We start from the raw sequence: 21,204 nt of genomic DNA, 5'->3' as shown, positions 1-21,204 counted from the left end.
TCAGCCAGGACCATGTTGAAAAAAATCTCAATTACTCAAAATTCGAAATAATTTGTGAATGATGAAACTTAGCTATATTCTAATGATAATTGCTGCAAAACGGAAACAGATAGAAATATTTTTTTTCCTGATGAAAGAAGAGACTTTAATCTTTCATTTGGTTGGTTTCATGTTTTTATAGCAATCGAACACAATATTCTGTGGGCCTTCCAAAATCAGTCAAAATCCAGTAAAACAGCCAGGAGTACCCATGTCTTCAGGTTTGTCAAAAATGCTGCATTCGAGGACAGTGTGAATTGTGATATTTTTGACATCAAACTAGGATATAACTTCACGCAACAGTATGCCGCTATCTCCCTGCATGAAATTAAATGGTGAACTACTGAACTGTACAGATTAATGCTTATGAAATAAGATAAATACAATAAATAAAGCAAAATTGCGAGAAGGCAAGTTTGCTGGAGGTTAAAATGTGTTCTGAGGACCAAAACAAAAAACAAAAAAAAACAAAAACAATTTTGTCACTATCCGCCATTTTGGTTTTTTACTTTCGCCTCGAACGCTTTCAGGTCAGAACTGGGAAGAACCAACTTGGATAAATCCGACCTCCGACCATCCTTGAATGCAGCATTAGCCTGTCGGTAAGATGTATTTTTTTTTGACACAAGTGTGCCAGGAATGACTTCATATTTTTTTTGCTAACATAACCAAACACCTTGGACATTTTCAGTTATTTATTTACACCTGAGACTGTATACGAAAGGTATTACCGTTTTTAAGACTTGGACTGAGACATTTCGAAATGCTGAGTTAAACTTACGCAAAGGCAAATTATTATTTTTGATAACGTGCCACCACACAAGCAACTAAGCACAGGTTCTATTCCTGGTCGGCTGGAGATGTCCAGTGCCAATTTCCAAGCCCAGATAAATGCAAGGGCTGCATCAAAAAGGGTATACAAATTCTGATTGAAAACAACAACATGACTCATGGTGGCATCCCCTGAAAAGAAAAAGTCTGGCAGGAAATAAAAAAAAATAAAAAATAGCATCAAGCAGTGCATGCAAAAAGACAGTTTTATCAAACTACGCCCTCTTTACACGGCCAAGCCTGGAAGATCAATACATTGTTATATCGCTGACCTTTCCCTCGCAGAGCAGCTATGTCAATTTACCGATGCCAACTATTGATATTTTGTATTCCCATGGACAGGCTTGAAGACCTCTCAGTTATGCCTGCGTGATTGGACTGACAATTGTGCAACCTAAAGAACACACAATTTATTTGGCAGCACATTTTCATGACGAAAAGGATACACGAGAACCTTAAAATCTCAAGTTTGGATAGTGAGAACATAACCGAGTGTCTACAGGGATCTGCATGATCCACTTAACTCATGAGTAGGGATGTAACGATATCCAAACATCACGATATGACGGTCACGATGCGATGATTATCACAATATTGTGGAGAGGTTGGCATCACAATATTGTAAAAATATGTGCTTATACTAAAAAAAAAACACAATATTGCTCTTTAATAACACTTAATATTGAAGCATTTAATTGCTAATGCAAGCACACATTGAGTTCCTCCACATATTGACTCGGTTCACAAGCATATTACGTTCATTTTCATCTGACCATTAGCGTGGATTTTAAACATAGAGGGCCAAAACATGCCTTGTGAAAATTAAACTGCACTACAAAACTAGTCACCAGAGGGTGCTAGAACTGCACAAATGGAAATCAACTTGACTTTTTGAACAGATGTGCAGTCGATGACGGAATTTTATAGCAGTTTTAATATCGCATTATCACGATAAGGGCAATATCGTGATATTAAAACTGCCACAATATCGTCGTCGTCGTCATGTTCACAATATTTAAAAGGAACACGTCTGTTAAAAAAAGTCAGGTTTATTTCCATTTGTGCAGCACCCGCTAGTGGTTAGCTAATTAGTGCAATTTAATTTTCATTAGGGATGTTTTGGCCTTCTATGTTTAAAATCTATGCTAATTGTCAGATGAAGGGGAACCTAATTTGCTTGTGAAGCGATCAATGTGTGCTTGCATTAGCAAGTAAGTGCCTCAATATTATCAGAGATTGTAGGTGGTTGATATGCATTGCTGTTATGTACAAAAGCACAATATTGTGCTTTTGTTTTTGTTTTTTTAGTATGAATTCTCTTTTTTACAACATTGTCATCTTTTTTAAATATCACCAACACCCCCCCAATATCGTGATAATTATCGTATTGTGACCTTCATATCGTGACAATATCGTATCGTGATGTTTGGATATCGTTACATCCCTACTCACGAGTGGGTCTGAATGACAGAGGGCGATGAATCCAGAGTAATTCCACAATGGAGGTAATCCAAGCTGCAGTGGTGCCGCTCCTCGAGACCACTGCAGTGAATCAGCACATCATCATCTGGCACAGACGGCAGCGGCCGGGTCCAGCTCGTCTGGATGGTCACCAAATACACAGAGGTGCGCACATTCATTTTCCCACCCACCAATGAGCCACCTCCGCCTGCTGCCTTTATCTTTCCCTGTGCAGCCATCATCACTCAGGGTATCTCCCATATCACAATCTCACAGCTATTACAGCTGACTTTAAGATAAAATCAGCAAATTCTCACCCTCTAACTTTTCATCCCTCCTGACAATCATTCCCGCCTTTAACACAGAGGAGCTGAAGTTAGTCCATAATGACAGCTAGCTGCTATGTGAGGCTCTAATGTGGGAATCGATGCACAATTTTGTTACAGACAGGATGAGAGGCGAAGTGAGGGATTTCCTCCAGTAAAAAGGGAAGCGTCTGCTGCACCTCGGGGTTTGTGCTCATATGTTCAGGAATAAACAGCATCTGAGACTCAAAGGTGAAATGCGGTGTGTACTTACCTTCAGAAGAAGTTGGGGTACACAACATTCTCTGGCCATGCCATGAAGGGGAGCCCCTCCAAATCTGCAAGGAAAGAAAAGGGGCTGGTTATTTTACTAGTTCGTCATTTTGGTTGTCTGACCGATTCTAAACTGAAGCAGAAGATGATGCGTGGGGTATGTTACAACAAATATTTGGTCCTGGTTCACATTGGCATCTTCAACAATGAATGAAAAGATGCTCAGTAAAACACACGAGTAAAAAATACCTGGACAATGGTTGTGTTAGGACAGATTGTGCAGCTGTCAAACGATTACATTTTTAATGAGATTAATTGCATCTTAGAATTTTGATCATTCACGATTAATCGCTTAATTAAAGTGGCTTTTTTTTATCAAAATTTTTTGCCCACAAAATTTAAATTATGTGTTGATTTCTTTTACATTTAATGTTATGAGGGCGCCTTCAAATTTTTTTAGCCGCTGTTCATGCTCATCCTCTTTTTCTAATCAGTAAATTACTTGGATAATTTAAAATGGGAAGAAACGACCCCAGTATTTTGACATGAACAAATATTCTGACTGTTATACGCAAACATTAGGTAAATGCTTTACTTTTATGCATGGAGTTTATTGCTCAAAAAACACAACCTGTGCTACTTTTAACACAACCATCCGCTAAAGGATCATCTGCGGTCAAAATTAATAGTGATTCATCTGCATTAATACATGATCGTGCGATAATTTTTTGTGATTAATTAATTACATAACGCTTTAACTTAGACAGCACTAATAAAAACATAGATCAAACATGTTTTTTAAACGACACACATTCAGCTACTGGTGACACAAGCAAACACATATGAGAAGGATTAACATCTTTATAATTTCATTAATTAAATGCATTGTGCAACACAATGCATTCTAGGAACTTTTTAGGGTAATGGGGACCAGGCCGGCCCACAAATACAAAAAAAAATCTGCATGTAATTGATGCCCATTGAAATGCATTATGGATTGTATATTTTCGAAAAGTAATTGGCCGATTAATCTGTAATCTGTATTTTTTTTTCTGCCAAAAATCCGCATCAGTCTAAAAAAATCATTTGGCCCTACTTAAAAAAACAATAATACAAGATAAACATGGGTCAGAGACATTTGGAGGACTTTCTGGCATTCTATTTTTCAGAGCTGAGATGCCCCAACTAATTTCTTAAATGCATAAAAGAAGGGCAGAAAAAACGTCAAAGGAGTTCTTCTATTGCACACACAGACATCACAGAGACATGCTGCTGAGAGACGGAAATAACCCAAACCAACACACCCACTTCAATGAGTGGCCTCTGTCTACTTGTTTGGTACGCACTGGGGTTCCGATGAGAGCAGATGGCAAGTCATGAAACTAATTTACTGTTCATTTGGTTTGGTATAAATAAACACACATGAACAAATTGTTACTTAAAAGCAGAAACAGACGCTATATTGTGTTCATACTAGATCTATCCAAATTAACCAACAACTATTTTCAATTTATCGAGCAATCGTTTGGAGCCATTCTTTAATTTACCGTATTTTCCGCACTATAAGGCGCACGCACCTAAGAGCCTTCAATTTTTTCAAAAGCTGACCACACGCCTTATAATCCAGTGCACCTTATATATGGATCAATATTGAGCCGTAACAGGTCTCCCTGTGAAGATGCTATCGTGACCCTGCACGATCGGTGACGCACATGCACAGAAGATCCCGCCATCTTGGATCTAGCTAATACTAATACTTTACCTCAGCGAAAATAATAAAACAGCTGTTTATTCATTTTGGGAGTGAATGGAGTTGTCAGAAAGCTGGTTTGTAATATATTAATAAAGTTTGACTGACCTATCTGACTGTTTTGTTGACAGTCCCTTTAGCGCAGCACCATCTAATGGATGCATAACGTAACCCCAGCCTCTATTGTAGCGACTTATATATGGAAAAAGTTTGTCATTCATTGAAGGTGTGCCTTATAATGCGGTGCGCCTTATATATGGATCAATATTGAGCCGTAACAGGTCTCCCTGTGAAGATGCTATCGTGACCCTGCACGATCGGTGACGCACATGCACAGAAGATCCCGCCATCTTGGATCTAGCTAATACTAATACTTTACCTCAGCGAAAATAATAAAACAGCTGTTTATTCATTTTGGGAGTGAATGGAGTTGTCAGAAAGCTGGTTTGTAATATATTAATAAAGTTTGACTGACCTATCTGACTGTTTTGTTGACAGTCCCTTTAGCGCAGCACCATCTAATGGATGCATAACGTAACCCCAGCCTCTATTGTAGCGACTTATATATGGAAAAAGTTTGTCATTCATTGAAGGTGTGCCTTATAATGCGGTGCGCCTTATATATGGAGAAGGTTTTAAAATATGTTATTCATTGAAGGTGCACCTTATAATGCAGTGCGCCTTATAGTGCGGTAACTGGGGAAAAATTATATATAGATTGGTTGGAAGGATTTGTGGCTGATTTAACTGCATAGTGTTTTTCTTGTTCAAATGAACATTTTTAAAAATTCAAATTCAGTATTTTATAAGAAATTTTCAGTACAGAAAGTACAAGACTGAGGGATGCACAATGTAACTGCTAACTAATGTGTGTCGTGGCTGTTTTAAATTGCACTTATGTTCCTTGTTAAAGACTGAATCCAATAATTAATTTAGATTAATTCCTCTGAATTCACATACACGCTCGTTAATTTCCATGAATTTCCATAATGTTGCAACCTTAGCCACACCCAATGAATTACAGTATTGATTTCATTGATTTTCCTTTTAAGCCATTCTATGTAAATGAACCAGTGTTTACAGCACCACTTGCAGAAAAACACTGCAGTGGGTGACAAAGAAGGCAACCTAGATATGTGCCTCAGTTGTGTCAGAAACTGAAGGGAGGAGGCGGGTGCAGTTGAGCACAGCTTGGGGAAACCCTTTTTTTTATGCTGCAAAACCAGGAGAGTCCATATGCGCAGCACGTTTCCAATCACGCAGCTCATGCTGTTTTGCGTGGAGTAGTAATCCAGCCTTTCAAGGCAATAAATGGGCTGTCACATCCCCTTACACATGCATGTACAGTGGAGCGGGGCATTAATGAGGCAGTGAAAACACGGGAAACAAAAAATGCCAAAAGCGGTAAACTCTTGTGATGTTTCGAATCATGCGCATGGGTAAAATATGCCACAATCGTAGCAGCACAACAGATAAGTTGTGCTCCTGAAGCCACAGTGAGTAGACAGAATTGAGCAATTTATCATACTGGTGAACATGCAATGTAAGCAGGAACAGTCTGTGCACGTTCACATCAGGCACACAATAACACAGCCACTATGCCTTTAGAGTACAGTGGAACCTCGGAGTTCGAACGTCTCGAAACTCGGCTGTCCGGAAATCTGCACCCCCCAGACCACAAGATCACGAGGGGTTCACGGTGGAGAGTTGAGTTCATGCAATAACAACAGTGTTTTTAGAGTCCTATTTTGTAGACAATAGCCACGCTTGCCTGTTGTCACATCGAAATGCTTTTTGGACATTATTTCTGGGACCTACCATGGCTCTTCTACCATGGGTAAGGATGTTTTGTGTTTAAATAGTGTCATTTTGTCATGTTTAATTTATTCTGAGCTCATTTTTTGTCTTAAATGTCCGACTCCTGTCATGCTATGTAGCTAGCTAGCTTCCTTCCCAAAAAAACATGTTCGCAAGTGGTTTTATTTTAAAATATACCAGATTTACCTTGACGCGAGACGCACGACTTCCTGTCCGGTTCGTGTCATTTCTTCGGCTTCATGAAAATCCACATACGGCGTCCGGAAAAAATAGAACGCTTGCGCAAACATTACGCACCACAGACGCACTGCACCGCAGCTGGTGCGAATTGACATGGAGACTTGAATGTGTTCTATCCTTGCGGCTTCCGTACGACCGCCGTACAGAAAACGCACCGCGTCCGTTCCGCAGCCAGTGTGAATTGGACTTTAGCTGTTCAACAACATGCCTGACGCTAAAACAGCGCACAAGGACCCTTAGTAGCCTTAGTAGTAATAATATGCCCAATGTCAAATACACTAACTCCGCACTGAACTAAACATAGCATTTTTATCCACTGATGGCATCACATCACAACACAACAAAAAAGGTCAGGTATTTTTTATTGGTTGAATACTGTACAGGGTGTAACATGTTTTTTTTCATAAATAGAAATTAAAATAGGAATTTTCAGTTTTTAGAGCTTGGGAACGGATTAATTGCATTTACATTATTTCCTATGGAAAATTTTTTTTCGTAGGTTGAACAATTCGAACATTGAACGCTTTACCGGAACAATTGTGTTCAAATTCCAAGGTACCACTGTATTTTAGTCGGACTGTTGTTCATGGTATCCAGTTCATCTCCAAGCATTGTAATGTCCGATGCAGTTCTTGAGTCATACTGAGGAAAAATAACAATGATGCAAGGTTCTATTTATGACCCTACACTGACAGTTCTCGGATGCGGACTTCTGAGAAAGCATCATAGTACAGAAATAAGGGACATGTTTGTGAACCTAGTCAAGGCATTTGCTCGCATGTTTTTTGTTGTTTTTTCTTGTCAGAATCACAGATGCCCAGAGATGGGACTACCTGCCGTCCCCACGCTAAAGCAAGGCAGTGAGCCGTTGTTGATTAGATGTCTCGGCTGTCTATCAGGGAGTCCGATTGCCAATCAAGTCCTCCCCACGGTTGTTTAATCCAGAGAGACAGAGCTTTTAGTCAGCTAGTTGACACAAATCAAACTGCAAACAGTAAAGGCACTGACAGAGCTGAGTTGATCAGATGAGCAAAGACAGACTTGTGAGTCACAGCTAAACTGCATCCATTTTCAAGCACTCATTCAGGGTCACACCAGGGAGATTGAGCCCAGTCCCAGCAGACTTTGGGCAGGAGACAGGATGCAGTCTGAATTGGTTGCCAACCACATGGCACATACAAACAAACAGCCCTTCACATTCACTATATGGTTTGAATGGTCACAAAATTCCATGTTTTCTTCCATGTGTCCCACTTGCAAAATTTTCATAAGCGTTAATATAGGGGCTGTCAAGATTAAAGGGTTAACTCTGGAGATTAATTTAAATTTATTAAAGCATTTAAAAAAAATTAACTCAGTTAACCCAGTGTGCAGCCCAAGTTGGAGAAGTCGTTGGCGATGAGAAAAAAGATGGCTTTTAAAGCTGAGTCCATTTTGATTGTTTTGTTTAACAACTGTATTTTACAGAAGTATTCTATTCAAGGATCAAAGGAAGCCATTAGACTAGTCTTTGATGATACCCCGAGTTGATGATTAGACATTAATTCCAAGATTTTACTCAAATAAATATGTTACTTGCTTTGAAAAAAAGTAGAAGCAGAAGTAGAAAAATGTGATTAATCGCGATTAACAGAAAATTGTGCGACTAATTAGGTTAAAATTTTTAATCGTTTGACAGCACTAGTTAACATCAATGTGATAATGCTTACAATGGTAATATCATCAACATTGTGACATTCTAATATTTTCAGACTATGATTAGAATATTTATATCCACGTACACAAATTTTGATCACATTGATATTGATTACATTGGGCAACCTTGCATAAAGTTGCTACTTGTAAGTTTCGTTCTAATATTTCAGACTGATTAGCACATGCCGAGACATGTCCACATATATTTTGGTGAGAATCCATCACAGTTTTCATACATATGCCACCGTTTTGGACCAGTTGCACATTGCTGTACTTTCATAGAGTATTGTATGTTTTTTGTTGTTGTTGTTTTTGTTACATATCGTCAACATCCCCACAATATCGTGATAATTATCATCGTGACATTTGGATATCGTTACTTCCCTAATAATGACTATAACTGGTAATGCTATTATATGAAGTCCGATATCACTCACAATCACCTCATAAGGTATATAGGTAGCTGTCTTGCTTTAAAAAGCACCTTAGATTGTTTGCAGGATCTTTTATGCATTTTTTTTTTTTAGCTAGCTAAAAGGCCGTAAACAAGCAAGCACACGCGCACAAAGAAATGTGTGTTATGTACTGATTGTTGTCCCAATGGTATCATGGGAGCCCAATCAGTGATTAGGCTGCTGATCAGATGACAAGCCGAGAGAGGCATTTAGACCGTCTTGAATTGCTGCTGCACGCACTGTAGCAAGTGCTCATTTACCGACTTTAAGCTCCAGTGAAAGATCACAGCCGAGTGGATATACACAAATATGACTGGGACGTGTGTGTGTGTGTGTGTGTTCCCATCTGTGGTCTATTTGCAGGTGTTGTGTGAGTTTGTCCACCCTTCTGCTCACCAGCCTGTTTGACAGCAGCAGTTGCAGAACGTCTGAGCAAAGCAAACCCACCTTACTCGCTACCCCCCCCCACTCTTCCCATTGCCCCTCGCTCCCTCGGCACGCAGCCACCGAGATGCTGCGTGAAATATTTAAGAGCGTAGCTGCAGTCAATAGCACAACAACCTTGGAATCAATGTCATGCGAATAAAAGAGTGGGGACAAAGATGGACACTGAGCGCAAACGGGAGGACGGACGGATGATCTGAAAAGCAGGGACGGAGGATAAATGGAGCGGCAGCAGGGGGAGGGGGTGATAGAGATAGATGACGGCTGGAGTAAAACGGTGAGAGTCACGAGCGTGCTTGCGTTTCAAGCCATGTGCTTCTGCATACGCCGTGCCCTGCAGCAGACACACACTTGCATACACACACACACCCCGCCCGCGTCTCAAACGTGACTCCCCTTTACTGTGTGTGTGTTTGTAGAGATGGCAGGTTCGGGGAGGGTGAAGGGAAAGCAGCAGCAGCAGACGGGTAGGGAGGAGGGGAGGGGGAAGGTGGAGGTTGCTGATCACTGCAGTAAAGGAATTCCTCGTCTTGAAACAGGGGGTTGCCCCTCGCCGGCCCCCTCCTCTCGCCGTCTCGCTCATGCTGAATCCCGATCTCACCATCTCTCCTTGCTCATCTGCACTGCGCTTTACCTCGCACTGCATTTCACTCTACTTACAAAAGGTTGTGAATGGTGCAAAAATTCTAGGTATTTGTCCATGGTGAATACATTACAAGACTTGGTTTGAGTTCCAAACTAAAAGTCTTCCAGTTGAAAGGGTGGATAACCCCAGTTAGCATGATGTTTAGCATTACACTTAAGTCAAAATGCTAATAAATAAATAAATAAAAATAGATAAGTAAAGCTTTACACTACAAACAGATAGAAGGCAAGGCTAGATGACAAGGCTTTTTTCCCCCTATAGCATTTCAGACAACATATGCTTGAAATAAGGCCTAAATATAAAATGTAAAAAAAGAAAAAAAAAAGGCAATTTCAACTATCCATCCATTCATTCTCTTGACCGCTTATTTCTCAAAAGGGTAGAGGGGGTGCTGGAGCCTATCCCAGCTGGCTTTGGGCAGTAGTCGGGGTACACCCAGAACTGGTTGCCAGCCAATCGCAGGGCACACAGAGACGAACCAATTTAAACTAAACAAGACAAATACAAATTCTATTCAACGATTACATAAGTATCTTAGATACACATTACTCTCAATTAAAACGATTCAATAAGACATACGAATAAAAGTTTCACTGCAGTGCAAGCTTAAATTTGATTTATTAACAGGCAGCAGTGACTAGAAACGTTTTTGGTCTTGGTTTAAAAGACGGGAGTCGGAGCAAATCTGCAGTTCTCAGTGCTTTCAGAACAAGCGATTATAAATTGTGATAGCTCAATATAGCCTCTTCGAACAGATACACACAGGTGGGCGATTTACAAAATTGTGCTGGTCCGTCATTCATCGGTGCTTAGGACACCCTTTCGTCATCATCAGTCTTGTCATTTTTTTTCCCCCCCAGATGTGTGCGCATCAATGAATTTTGTGTCTGTCACTCGGCAATCGTGAACCTAAAGCCTGAAAAAAACTAAAACCTTCCTTTTTTTGTAGCACCCCCACCAACAAGAAGTAAATACTTCAAAGTAGTACATATTTCACCCCCACCCCCCAACTCTTCACCACAACTATAATTAGCATCATTTGTCTATGAAGCTGTAGTAAATACACCATCTCTGCAGAAGAGCTGTTGCACACTGACAAAGAAAGCGCTACCGTCACCTAATGTAGTGGATGTGCAACTACACGTGTCATCGTGCATTAATCACACCATATCACTGTTGGAAAGCTGCTTTCAGAGTGAATAACAGGGAAAGTCCAAGTTGTTTTTGTGACAGAACAAATGCAAAAACCCACTTTGTATTCCAATCCTCACACTGGAGCTGAAAACATTGTGTGTACTGAGACTGACAGGTTTGGCTTTATTTTGGCTGAACTGAACACAAAATGACAAATCAGTTTAACATTTTTTTTTTCTGCCTCAGAACACCTCAGGGAACAAAAACCACCGCATTAGGTGAATTGTGCAAACGTGATACAGCAGTGTTGAAGAATAATGTCGCTGACATAATTCCCATTTCATGATGCCCTTCCGGGGACATGAAGCACTCTGTCATTTATCTGCACAATGGCTGCATCCATCTATGTGCTAATACGCTTTTCTGGGCGGCTTCATTCCAGAAAACGTGGCTGATTTCCCAAAGTCATTCATGACATATTTCATACAGTACTGTATATACAACAGCCCGTGTTATTTACAATTGACAGTATGTGAGTGAAGTGCACAACACCCATTCTGGGCATCACTGTATATGGAAATGCTTTTAATATTAATCCAATTTGTCATAAGACAGTGACAGACTTACAATCAAATGGATATGGGGTCAGCTTCCCAGTGGCCAAGTTACTAAGTGCTCCATCATGTTTGCCTGACATAAAGAAAATGCTGGAACAGGGATGGGCAACTTCAATGCTAGAGGGGGCCACAATTTTTAATTTTTCATACGACCACACACTTCCTAACTAGATATGTATGACAGAAATGCTACTTTAGATATGGACAAAGTACGTGTGCAAAATATGTGCTCTTAATATATTTAATTTTTCACAATATATTTCTCAATGCATGTATGAAAGATCCATTATCCAATTTCTAATCAAACAATAAAGGGTTTGAAGAAAACAACAAAAATAACCACATACTGTGAATTTTTTTTCCCCAGTGCAAAGGGTTCGTTTGCATAAAAATTACCATTCAAGGACGGCACAAAACTGCTGAACAGCAAAGCAACATTTAGTGCATTTTTTTTTGCAAAAAAATAAAAAATAAAATAAATAAATTCACTCAAACTTTTAATATTATTGAGGTGCTATATTTGTCCCGCATATCATTCAAAGTCCACACACACGGCAAAAATTAGCCAACACATTCTTGACATCTTTCAGAAGGACTTGCATGTGGTTTGTAAGGAAAAAGGTAAGTATGGTTTATGAGCTATTAAATTAAAAAGGCAGTGTATCTACGATCTCATCAATCGTGTGAAGGAATGAAAGAAAACGAGGTTCCCATTCATTAACCCAGTGAGGCAACATAGTGTTTTTTTTCCCATGGTTGTTTCCAGATTTATTGCTCTTCCTTATCACATTAAGGGACTGCCGAGTCTCACACTTCAAAATCTATTTTCCTCTCACTTGAATTGGTGTACATAATTCATTATTCCAACTGAATGAATACAAGAAATAAACAGATTCTTATTTGTAATAATATAATTAACCCCAGTGGCAGCTATATGTGTAGTCAATATTTCAAAACCTAATTTTGGAGAATATTTCATCATCTTCTTATTACAAAATAGTTTCAGTCAGTTTACCTAAACAGTAGATTACAAAATTGCTGCTTCTGACATGCTAAGAAGATAGCACCAGAATTTAACATAAACATTATGAAATCACTACTTTTATGCAGTCTTTTATTGGTAGTTCAAGGGGGTGGTAGTCATGGAATAAGAGATTTATATCATGGATGCATGCCAGATTATTATTTCCAGAACCAGGTTGAATTATGCCAATTCACAAGAAAGTATAAACACTAAAAATGCCTCAAGTCCAAACTAAAACAAACTGCATTGCTGATATTCCACTAATTAAGTTTGGTTCAGTTCAGAAGCCGATGTTTTTCAATTCCATTGTTACAGTTCTAATGTGCACAATGATCCCAATCCCTAACTTCCCCTCCAGGGACCTAGCAGGATGGACTTAACGGTTGTCGGGTTTAAACTAAAAACTAAATCACTGCTACAGAACTCCACCAAAAGATAATGCAGCCACTCTGCACTTGCCAGACACACAAGCGGAATCTTGTGCGACAGTTATCAGAGTCACACTTATGCAATAGAGAAAAGGCTGAAAGCCATTGACAGATAATGAAATCTCCGGCCCCATTCTTCAACACCGCCGTATTACACAATCTCCGTTCACACGCTGCGCAAACTGTTACAAAGCACAGCATGCCAGACATAAGACGGTGACAATCTGATTTTTCTAATGCAATGCAGTTGGCTGCGATTTGGCTAGTTCCAATATCATGCCACAGTGGTTATTGCACACAATAAATAAATAGATAAATAATTCCTTCTCAATCTTTTATTCCATTTTCATAAACTCTCTTTCAGTTGCTGGGTATGCCTTAATTAATTAATTGCTGATCATGCCTTGCATAATCCACATGATAAAACACTAGCTGTACATTAAACAGTTTTGATACCATTTAGCGATCATACGTTCTAAAAACAGTTGGGTCAAAATAACCCAACTATGGGTCAAGATGGGTCTGTTAGCGTAAAATAACTCATAAATATAGGTCAGATCCTTTACTTGGGTGAAAAAAATGGGTCATTTTGTATAAAACAACCCAGAAACTTGGGTCAAATTGACCCATAAAATGGATTCGTCCATTTTTGATCCATAATTGGGTTACTTTTGACCCAACTGTTTTTAGACGCCCACCTCACATGATGGCTTCCTGTGACAAAGTGAAAATCTGATGCATTATTAATTCATTCATTCCCAGCCATTTTTACTGAAGCAACCCCGTTTACTGGATTTTGATTGATTTTGCAAGGCCCACAGAATATTGTTTTATTGCTATAAAAACCTGGATCCTACCAAAAGAAAGATTAGAGTCTCTTCTTTTCTCAGGAGAAAAAAAAAGGTATATTTCTATCTTTTTTTCCCTTTTGCAGCAATTCTCTTTAGAATATAGCTAATTTTCATCAGTTTTTACCATTGAAAACAGTGAGGGAAAAAAAGCTTTTTTTTTGCAACATGGCCCTATTTGATCTCTTATACTCTGCTGCCACCTGCTGGCCGTTTTTGTATGAACTACCATTGCTTTAAAAATTCTCTTCAGTTCAGAGGCTGCATTAAAGCCTTCTGTATGTTCTAGCATAAAAAAACAAAAAACGTATAAATACGTATTTGGGACCATGACAATATTTAAAAGAGAGTGGTGTTTTTTTTTAAATACATTTTTGGGAGCAAATGAGTTAAAAAGAAAAGCAGGCTTTCATGCCTCGGCATAAAAACTTGGCACCCCAATGTGGTATCCTCTTTAAAAAATTTGTACCAACTGAGAAGCAGCATTTTCCTGGAACTGTAAAACGGCGCTTGCCTGAATAATGTGTTTACACAGTACACACAATATAATATACCCACCGCATATAGAAATGTGTGGGAGCAGGTGTTTCTTTTACAGCTACGATATGACCCTTTTTGATGGCTCATACAGCAGATGGCACTTGCTGCTTGTGTCCGTGATAATTGCATTGCGAGTCACGCAACACTCAGCCCTTTTCCGAGCTACTATAAAGCCTGGACGAATCAGCGACTCCTCCGCTTCTTCAGTCTCTCTTTCATCAGTTTCCCTCTAACCTGGTCCGTTTTCAAAGATATACGCAAATCCGGTCCTGCACATAGACATCACATCGCGCACACTCGCTATTCTCTGATCTTAAGGTGATCCTTCTAGCGTGCGGCTCATACACAGCAAGCGCCTTGCATCACAATCAATGCTGCTGAATAAGCACTGTTTATGCATCCCTAATTCCTTCTCACCATTATCAGGAGCCTGAAGTGTAGGCATCTACCTTTTCTGTCCACTAGACTTATTTAGGACTATAAATTGTTCCTTGCACTAATATGTAATTTATATGTCCTTACCTACATTGTGACCGACTTTGAATAGTGAAATGGTGAGTACTGTTCAAGAAACTCACGTCTGACTGCTCATTGCTGTGAGCAGAATGCGTCTGTGCTGTGAACACCGATTTATTCAGCTGCAGCAGCTTGAGGCAACAAATAAAGACTTTCTACAGAGGTTTACAAAAATGTTAAGCTTTTGGATAGTCTTCCAAATCTGGTCTCCCTCTGGGTGCGAGAAAATGGGTATCAAAAAATACAACTACACAAAACATTCATTTTGGGATTTTTCAGGGAAAGTCCATGATGGCTGTTAATAAAACCCACATAAGCATCAAGTTATCACCAGTTTTCCTTATCTGCAATGCTGAAGGGTGTAATATGTCCTACTTTTTTTTAACTGCTTCTTCATCTCCTGCCTGCTTTCAAAACCTGAGTCAAAATTATTAATAAACCATTGACACCAAAGTACGCCAGATCTAAATCAGATTTTTCATCAGTATTGGAAGCGCATCTCACACAACATGTAAAAGCTGGTATTTTACTGTTTTTTTTTTTTTTAACCATGTCTGCTCTGTATAAACATCACAGATGCAGAATTTGGACAAGCCAGAGGACAGCAGGCACATGCTAGCAAGATTCATCATGGCAAGAAATATGCCATAAAAAAAAAAAAAATGATCCTTGGGGTATTTTGACAAAAGCAAGCCACAAAGATGAGATTAAGACACCTGGGAAATGTTTTAAGTCGTGAAGAAAATGGATAAAATGTTCTCTAGCAATATGAAAAATTATCACCAGGGTTGTTATTATAGTTCGGAATTTTCATTTTAGTTAGTTTTTATTTCATTTTGAGTTTTGTTTTTTAAGTTCGGTTAGTTTTAATTAGTTTTCAAGAAGGTTCTGTTAGTTTTTATTAGTTTTAGTTGTTTAAAGGGATTCTTGACTCATTGAGCCATTTTCAGCAGTAAAAAGTACATATTTTGGCTATAATTAATGTGGTAACGTCATTGTTTTTCATGTACAATTAATACTTTTAAGTAGAAGTAGGTACCAACCAATCATGGCTCAGTTTGCTGACCAAACCCAGAAAAGAGGGGAACCATGATTGGTCGTTACCTACTTCCTCAGCACAGGTGATGTCATCACAGTCGACAAAAAGTAAAAAAAAAAATCTTTTTTAAGGTATTAATTGTAAAAAAAAAAAAAATGAAGTTACCAAATTAATTCTGAACAAAATATTCACTTTTCACTGCTGAAAATGGTTCAATGAGTCAAGTATCCCTTTAAAAAATACTGAATTTTAGTTTAGTTGCAGTTAGTTTCAGTATTTTTTTTTATGTGTATTACTTGTGTGTAATATTTAACTCTTTGACTGCCAAAGACGTTTCATGATGATTAGTAAAATTCCAATGAATGGAATGCGATCTTTCATTTCGTAGCCACATTGTATATGTAGTAATGGCAAACAATATTCTTTTTGCCTTGAAAGATGAGTTAAAATGTTCAAAAGCGGCTGGCACTGTGGATTTTTTTGTTTTGTTTTTAGAACGCCTGGCAGTCAATTAATAAACACCATGGGTTAAAATGGGGGGGGGAAATGCATTTCTTACCGAGCATTGCATTGTGGCTGAGGTCGGAGCAACTGAAGGTGCTTTTCTATTGGCTGCTGCTAGATGACGTCACTTCTGAGTGACACACTTTCAAAAGTCCTTATTCCGGTTAATATCAAAATAAATATACTTAAAATCACATTTAAAATCAACCCCAATGGCTCATGTATTAAATTAATTACCAAAGATTAAATCGAAGGATATTTTTGCTATAATTACTTAATTTTAGTTAGTTTTGTAAACATAAAATGTAGTTTCAGTTTCATTTTTTAAAAAGCATTTTTGGTTTTATTTTATTTCATTAACGAAATTGTTTTTTAAATTTTAGCTTTAGTTTATTCGTTAGTTTCGTTAGCTAAAATAACCTTGTTTATCACTCATATTTTTTGCATGTTTATTCTGATAAGCAGTGTACACTTTTTTGTATACTGCTTGCCTCCATGGGTTGTGTGTGTGGGTGGGTCTGGGGGTGTGTGGGTGTGTGTGTGTGTGTGTGTGTGTAAGGGTGACTAGGCAGACGACAGCCTCCCAGTTAAGGCAACAAATTTCTCCTGAGGCCGCAGCTGCTATTTATGAAGCAGAGCATGGGAATGTTCCTTTTGAGGAAACATTGACTGTATTCCTCCCCTCACCAGCCTTATTCCTATGACACAGAATGCCTTGGCCGCAGCTTAGACTAACTATCGAAAGGCCTTTCTGTTATTGCACTGATCCAATCCTAACCGCAAGATAAGACAACTGAAGAGTTTAGCTATCAATCAGCCTCAGTCGATGCCTGATTACATCACTTTGTGCTCCATAGAGAGAGAGGCAGAGCGAGAGACGCCTCGAAATCGGACTCCGTGGAATTGCTGCTCTCTGCATTCTCGCCTGTGTCAGCAGCTCGGTCTGAGTTTTACTTCGCTCCAGTCCACATGGACATGTCATAGCACACAGCAAGAAATGTTCTAATTAACTGACATGGACTGGACCAGACACCGTGGAGGTGGCTGCACATGTTTAATTTGGCACTTTTTCTCTGGGATGCATGCATGGTAGCAATTTCACCACTCAGGTCGATGCGATGCACATTATGATGTACTGCCAACAATATAAGACATTTGAGATGCGTACAAATCAAATCCCAAAGCAATATGATTCACTCCAATTAAGAAGAGACAGAAATCAAGCTGTTTGCTAGTGGGTAGTGTCTGAAAAAAAAAAAAAACAGAGTACTTTAATCAAGCAAGAGTCAGAGCAGTAACATTGGAGGTGAATACATAAAAAGAGTTTGAGCTATTATTGTTTTTTATTATTATCATTTTATCACCAGTATTTTCCTTTTTACTGAAAATTAACATCAGCTCCAAATATCAGCCTCCTTGACTACTAATAATTAGAATTGACCTTGTAAAAAATGGGTGATCTGTTAAATGTCAGAACCTTGTTAAGAAGCAGTCTTCATTCTTTTTACTCATTTCATTTTGTAGTCAACACGCAGAGTCAACATAGCATTCATTTTGCAGATTGTTTATATACAGCAGTCTCCATGGTCATTTTTCAGTATGAAGAATGCAGAGTTTGGTCTCACGAACTCGCCAAGTACAGTTTTCTGAAGAACATACGTGAGACTGTTCTTCCTAAGAACACGAGTGTTCTTGCAAATGGCAAAGGCTGTGTATTTGTTAACCCCCAACTCAGACATATTTCCACGATAGCAGCTAGCTAACAAGAACTACTCAGGGAATTCCATGCGTTTTTGGTTTATTCGTACGTTCAATTGGAACAATACTTGGGCCGCGACTGATGACATTTCATGAGATCAGAAGGACGTAAGAACGGACAAGATCGCAAATTGAGAAACAATGTGTTGTTCTTCATCTTTTATTTCTTCTTTGTCTTATCTATGTATTTGTTTTACATAGTGCCCTCTAGTGCTCAAGTTGATATACATCACATTACTGCAATATCTTGCATTAAGTGAAATAAGCGGCAAGGCTTCTATAAAAACGTGCAGTTGAATGTTAAAATCTGTGACGACAAGTGGTTTTTCAAAATGTTCTGTAATATGAAAAAAAATATGCTTAGCCTCATAAATTATTAATGGCGCTTTTATATTTAGCATAGACATTGAGTTTTCATGTCTTAAAAATAATTAATCGAAATCAAATTAAAAGCACACGTGCAAAAACCAAGAGTGGAGGCAGGTTGCGCTTTATAGCAAAAAAGAAGCAAACCTCTGCAAAAATCAGCTTACGAGCTAGCTAGCTCGGTGATGTATTATGCGTGTCAGCCTTCTAATCTGAACATACCACAATATAACTCAAGATCCCCTAGGGGGCATATTTACAATTTATTTGCAGACTATTATGGTACGCTCTGATATACAGATAGTAAGCTATGTTGTTTGTTGTATTCATGACAGAATCTGTCAGCATTTTTCTGGTCCATCAGTCAGGGCTTAACATGGAAATGACAGATTCTCTTGTTTTTATTTCGTGGAATATACATGATTTGGACACTTCTGTTTTGGGTCAAGTCAAGTCATCTTTATTTATAAAGCACTTTCAAACACATAAGATGACATATGCTTTAAAAGTGGATTATTGTTGACAATTATTTCCCTATCTTACACTTTACAGTTCTGTTCTCATACTGGTGAAGCCATTCTGTGTATGGCAAAATTCCAGGAGGGACGCTGTAGGCTCTGAAATCAGCTGTTCAACCTCTAATTTGTACTAATTAGTCCTTGAAGATTAACTCTATGTACATTAATACCAACAATTAGAGTAAGGAAGGGGTGCTGCAATGTGGCCAAATCATGTAAGAAAATGAGCTGAGCCAAACCAGTAAGGAAATGTTGGTGCCCAAAGCAGACCTCCCTGTTCAGCATCCAAGCTCAATGAAAGCCAATAGGGATCAGAAAAACTGCAGACAAGGCTTGATTGTCACGGAAGCCAAAAATCAAGAAGACAAGTCACAACTGGGAGGAAAGGTGACAACTTGGGCTGCATACTAATACAGTCAATGGAGACACTTGTGCAGTGAGATATGAAGACAATGACTTTGTTCTGAGGATTATAGAGACTTACTTGCTAAATTTGAGGTCACTGAGTCATTTAGGCCACATGAAAGGGCAACAATAGAGGACACTGAACTGAGATTAGACGAAAGGGACAAATTTAATAATGGTCTTCGTTGAGCTGTGGAGTTGGATCCAGCACTAATCTCAGATGACTTTATTAGCCATTTTTCAGGATTATCAATCCTCCTTGCTTCTCCTTGTGTGGTCTGTGTGCTGTGTTTGTCATCGCTCCCAAAGCTCGCAGAGCTGGAACCAACACGTCACACTCACAGACACACACAAGAGGCAATGAGATATTGCTTGGGACGCTTGTGCGCTCTGAAAATTGGACTGTCTGCTTATTTGACTGCTGCATCCATTCCCTAAGACCTACAGGTGGGGAGAATTATAGATTTAGAGACACTGGCCCACCTTTCTTCAAGTCAACGCGAGTCAGCGAGTGGTCCTGTACTGCCTGCGATATACTAAATCCTTTTTGTTTTAGAATTGACCACAAGAAAATTGAACTAAAACAGGAGCCAAGAAGCCTTTGCAAAATAGCAATGCTACAAACTGAAATAATCAGAATTTTATCATGAAGCTAACAATATACTATGAAGCAATGCCATGCACTTTTGTCACATGATGTTATTTTGTCCAATATCTCAGCTTTGATTGTCTTTCGCTGTCTTACATAAATTTCCCCAAATCAATCATGATTTTTCTTTCATAAGCAAGCGGTATGAGTAATGATGGATGGAAGTCTGTTAAATGATCGGGACGCTATTAAATGAGAGTACAATGAGCTGAATAAAGAAATTATGTTTAGCCACACATTACCATTAGCAATTACCTTTCATAGCTCAAAGGAAAGCCTGTAAGCCTACATCTAACTTCCAAGATCTTGTATACAAAAAAAAAACATGTACCGGTAGTTAAAAAAAAAAAAAAAAATGATAACAGCAGTAATTCCCCACAAGACTTAAATAATTTGCTTCCAGCGTGCCAAGAAAGTGTTGCATTCATATTATATGGACTAATTGGTGTAACTACATTAAAATCAACACCGTTTTCCAAATAATACATAAGATTAATATACAGCGGTTTATAAGAGGGATTAATTTGAAGCCAGCAAAGGAAATAGGTTAAACTAAAGATTCTAAAGATGTGAACAACTTAAGATCTTTATCTGAACTTACCAACATGGTCAAAAATGCAATATCTAAGGAGGGAAAAACAGAAACGTATCAAAGGCAGAAATAGTTGTCTTTTAAACACTCAAATTATTTTGTTCTTTTACATCATTTGTGCTTTCATGAATCAATGCACAACAACGAAGCTCAGCATTATGCAAAACAGTACACATACTAGTGTGAGAATATAGGCTACCCTTCAAATCCTTATTAAATGCTGACAAGAATTATGAGGAAGACAAGGAAAGAAAAATATTTAACATGTGTAGAACAAAACAGTAAACTGGTTCCATAAGTGTGCATACC

General features: G+C 38.7%; 1 protein-coding gene across 2 annotated transcripts in view; it reads right to left on the bottom strand.

The window, feature by feature from the left end:
* Positions 1–21,204, bottom strand: part of mcu (mitochondrial calcium uniporter) — a 76,783-nt gene that overhangs the window by 20,008 nt on the left and 35,571 nt on the right. For both annotated transcript variants that reach the window (XM_077495821.1, XM_077495822.1), the window contains exon 3: positions 2,911–2,974. In XM_077495821.1, the coding sequence (XP_077351947.1) occupies positions 2,911–2,974 (64 nt within the window). The remainder of the gene's footprint in view (positions 1–2,910; positions 2,975–21,204) is intronic.

This window comes from Festucalex cinctus, chromosome 14, assembly GCF_051991245.1.
Source record: "Festucalex cinctus isolate MCC-2025b chromosome 14, RoL_Fcin_1.0, whole genome shotgun sequence".
NCBI classification, from domain to species: Eukaryota; Metazoa; Chordata; class Actinopteri; order Syngnathiformes; family Syngnathidae; genus Festucalex; species Festucalex cinctus.
Note: the sequence above shows the minus strand (reverse complement) of the source record. Positions and strands in the feature narration are given on the sequence as shown.